Consider the following 4,616-nt stretch of genomic DNA (forward strand, 5'->3'; position numbering starts at 1 on the left):
GGTCAGTCGTTTGTCAAGATGTAGTCCTAAGTAACGGATCTGTTCGACAGGAATAAGTGGGGTATTATTAAAGGATAGTGTTGGGCAAGAGGTCATGGGTTTACGTCGAAGGGTAAATGTGATTTGGTGGGATTTATTTTAATCCTCCAGTTTTGGCACCATTCTTCGAGGGTGGTGATGTGGGATTGGAGGGTTTGGGATACAATGTAAGGATCATTGTTCACTGACAATTGACATGTAATATGTTTATTAAAAATAATGTTTAGTACGTCAACCTTAATTAACATGAACAATGTCTGTTTAGATTGAATTTATATTTTTACTAGTTACGCAGTCTTAAGTTTCTCAATTGATTTTTAGAACTACATTTTTATGACGAAATTCTTGAATATTTTCTTTATTGACGATTTTGAAGAAAATTATAATTTTGCAAAAAAATGACCTTTTGTTTTTCTGTAAAGCTATTTATTGTGTTTATTTGTCCAACAACATGATTCCAAAATATTTACCTCTACTAATAATACATAATACCTATAGATATAAAATAAAATGTTAAGAAAAATAAACTTTACCTTAGAACCTTTCGAAAATTGAAAATAGTTATCGAATCTTTGTTTAATGTAGAATCTGGGTGGATTCTATATGTTTTAAGAATAAAAATGTAAAATAATGGATTTAGGTGCAGTTAAGCCAGGGATCTTTATGCAATTTGGTAGTTTAAGTACTAATAAATGGTGTCAAAACTGCAGTATTAAAATAAATTCCAATATATCCCGTACACTTACCATTCGTCGTTAGCTCGTGACTTTCACAGTGTCCTTCAAATATACTCCACTTATTCCTGTCGAACGGATCTGTTAGAACTACATCTGGATTTGGAATCCTCATACAAGACTGAAACGACAAGAAACTGCTCATCGATTCCGACTATTACAACATTTACTAGATAAACGGTCTAAACTTCCAACTAATTAAAAAAGAATGACCTCCATGACTATAATAAGGCCTATCTGGACATACGAACCATCGAATTCCTCTGCTATCCAATCCTTAATCCTTAATGATCCTTAATTTGTCACAAATCAAGACATCCATCAGGACCTCAATGTTCCATATGTTGCCAATTTGGCCAGAATCAGATACCAATTCTGCTATAATAAACTTCCCAACCACTCAAACCCACTGGTTTTTAACTTGGCTTCTCCTTCATAACCTTATAATTCTCCTAGGCGTCTGAAAAGTCCTCTCAACTGCTTTACAAGACTTTTTACAAACTTATGGTGTGTAATTGATTTTTGTTGTTTTATTTCTTTTTTTTAGTACTATCACTTACTATCAGGGAATTAATAACACGAATTTCCAAAAAATATAATTTCCTTAACCAATCCAAAGATGTTTGAATAAAGCAATACATGACCCATAATTCAGAACCATTTCAGGCTTATTAATTTATATAACATCGGTTGATTTATTTATTATGCATCTTGATATTTTTATTATATTTTGATCGGCTAGACTTACGTCGTTCCCTCAGAGATGATAACTGAGTGCAAAGATTAAAAATAATAAAAATAGTTGATTAAATCTTTTTCCTCTTCGATTACTACTGATTGTCAAACCGTATTCTATTCTATTATATTCTATTGACAGATTTAATTATTTTATAATTTTAAACACTTTCTTGAGTCTGGTTAATTTTGTTAAAATAAATAATTTAATTTCTATCCATTTTAGTCTCAACGCATTTTATTTTTCTTAAAAGTCCGACGTTTCGGCCAATCCGGCCATCCTCTGGGATAATCTTAATACAATTTTGGAACTAAATGATTTAAAAACTCAACTTTATGCAGGCTATTCTGCCCAGGTTAAAACAGCAATTTCTAATTAGTCAATTTTCACATTAAAACCAAAATTTAAATTCATTTATCACAGTCACTATTTGTTAAAACTTTATTTCAACATAACGATTGATTGTTGTGATAAAGTTTTAACAAATAGTGACTGTGATAAATGAATTTTAATTTGATTGGAGAAGTTTTTCGGGGGCGGGTGCGGTCAGCAAAGAACAACATAAATAAACAAAACCATATTTATTTATTTTATGCCGACGTTTTGACCTGAGTTTCAGGTCTTCATCAGGGCTATAGAACAAAAGAGATAACAACAACATTTAGAGAAACATAAAATTGAAAAGGAATAGTATACTAACATATTTGGAATTATACAAAATATTGAATTGAATCATAAATGATAAAAAATTGATAACTAATAATTGAATAGTAAACAAAATTTTTAATTGATTGAATCGTGGAATTAGATGGTAGTAGATTGAAAACAGTGAAAGATGAAATATAATATGATGTAGGTAAGAAGATATGTATAATATAAGATATGTAAGTAGTGTCTAAAAAACTGAAAAAATAAATAAATAAATTGAATTTACAAATTGAACAATATTACAGACAATGAAAAATAGTGAGTGGCTTATATTTTAATTACAGTGTGAGAACGAATTTTAATTTGAGTTTTTGTTGTTGTTGATTGTTGCTTAAAGGCGTAAAACCCTCTGGTCATCGACGCCTATGGGCGCTTTTTTCGTAAGTGAAAAAAAAATATATATATAGAAATAAAAAAATCAATAAAAAAAAAATTAAAAAAAAAATCGAAGAGGAATTATAATTTATAAAGAAGGCGATATGCTTTTAAAAATTCAAAACTCGTGTTATTTTAGCTTCCACATCGTTAATTTGAGTTTTTAAATCATTTAGTTCCAAAATTGTATTAAGATTGTCCCAGAGGATGGCCGGATTGGCCGAAACGTCGGACTCTTAAGAAAAATAAAATGTGTTGAGACTAAAATAGATAGAAATTAAATTATTAATTTTAACAGATTTTTTTTTTGTTTTAATTATTTATTTATTGTAATTTACAACTGTACAAAATAATACAATAAGTAAATATGTAGTATGTTTCATATACACTTGAAAATCTTGGGAAGGAACCACCCATTGGTGGTACTTCAAACATTAATTTAAACTAGAAGGTCTCGTGGCCATCTTCTTTTCAGACGCCTCGGAGGATTATCAGGGATTGTTAAGGATGAAAGATTAAGAATTAATGGGTTAGGATGGTTAAGGAGTTTGGAAAAAAAGACGCATATCTGGTTTGGGTCAAATCTGCAACGAATGGGATGTTAAGGTCTTTATGAATGAGTTTATTTGTGACGTGATAAGGAGCATCAAGGATTTTACGTAAGATTTAACAGATTTAATTATATTTTTAAAAACCATTGTTCAATGAATTATATGTTGCCAGACTGGAGCAGTGACGAAACATGAGCTGGAGAAATTGATCCACCAAGCGAATGTCCAGGTGAGAGCCCGGGAGAGCATCATGATACAGATGGCAGCCAAAGAAGTCATGCTGGAAGGTACTCCGCTCCAGCAGGCCTGCGCTGGCTCCAGCCTAGGCACTGGATATCGGGATCTGAACCTGGCAATGAACAGGGAACTGGGAGCTGTCGAGAACGAATACAGGCTGTACACACAGGAACAGATCGAGAACCTGGAGGCGACCAGTCTGTCTGAAGCACTCTTCAAAAGATACAGTGCCGCCTCTACTGCACAGAATGCCATAAACAAAATCAAAAGCTGCTAGAATCGAGCCTGGTCACCAATTGAAAAAGCTCTTACCATATTTCAATGAATAAATCTTATATTATTTCTCAAAAGTTTTTGTAGTCAGTAAGCCAAATCTTCCTAAATAATTCTCCTTATGCTCAGGAGTTAATTAATTTTTTAAAAAAATGAATATTTTTGTATTTTCAAAAACGAAAAATGTATTTCTGAATAATAAAAAACAACAAAAAAATCACTTGCTAGTTAGAAGAAAATAAAATTATATATATGTATATATAGTTTACCGTAAAAATTTAAATATTAGAAGATGGTCAGGATTGCGCTAAACAAATTTTAATGTCCAACGTTTCGTCCCACTTTGCAGGGCTCCATCAGGGCTAAAAAGATACAAAAAAACTGAGAATATTACAAAAATAAGATACAATAGGGTAATTTAAGCTAGGATAAATATTATGTAAAAATAAAGTGATAAGAAATTACATATAAATAAAAGGAAGGAAGACATAAAATAGTATCAATATAAAATAAATTGTTTATTCACTTCATTTTTACATAATGCTTAAATTACCTTATTGTTGTAAAATTCTCAGTTTTTTTAAAAATCTTTTTAGCCCTGGCGATGCCCTGCAAAGTGGGGCGAAACGTCGGACATTAAAATAGTTATAAACTATTTGTTCTTTTTTTGACCGCAACCCTGACCATCTTCTTATATTTGAAAATAAATTTCTATTGGTAATGCGACCTCAAATCGACGTAGTCTTTTCGAAGTAAGCTACGAAGAACAAAAAAAGAGTTACTCGGATATGAATTTTTATTTGAAAGAAATTAATAATAAAAACATAAAGGTATAATCAAAACAAAATATTTAGGAATAAAATATAGAATATAATTTTTTTTTTAATTTTTTTATTTATTTGTTGATATTTACAACTGTATAAAAAAATACAACCAGTAAATTTGATCATAATGACATAATGA

At 30.6% G+C, this 4,616-nt stretch overlaps 1 protein-coding gene across 1 annotated transcript in view; it reads left to right on the forward strand.

Annotated features, from left to right (window-relative positions):
* The window catches only part of LOC106679196 (uncharacterized), a 5,222-nt gene extending 1,492 nt beyond the window's left edge, over nucleotides 1–3,730 (forward strand). The window contains exon 2 of the mRNA XM_014418584.2: nucleotides 3,316–3,730. Coding sequence (XP_014274070.1) covers nucleotides 3,316–3,657 — 342 coding nt within the window. The 3' untranslated portion in view covers nucleotides 3,658–3,730. The remainder of the gene's footprint in view (nucleotides 1–3,315) is intronic.
* Nucleotides 3,731–4,616: the final 886 nt, after the last annotated feature.

This window comes from Halyomorpha halys, unplaced genomic scaffold, assembly GCF_000696795.3.
Source record: "Halyomorpha halys isolate HHAL.00 unplaced genomic scaffold, Hhal_1.1 Scaffold1.1, whole genome shotgun sequence".
Lineage (NCBI taxonomy): Eukaryota > Metazoa > Arthropoda > Insecta > Hemiptera > Pentatomidae > Halyomorpha > Halyomorpha halys.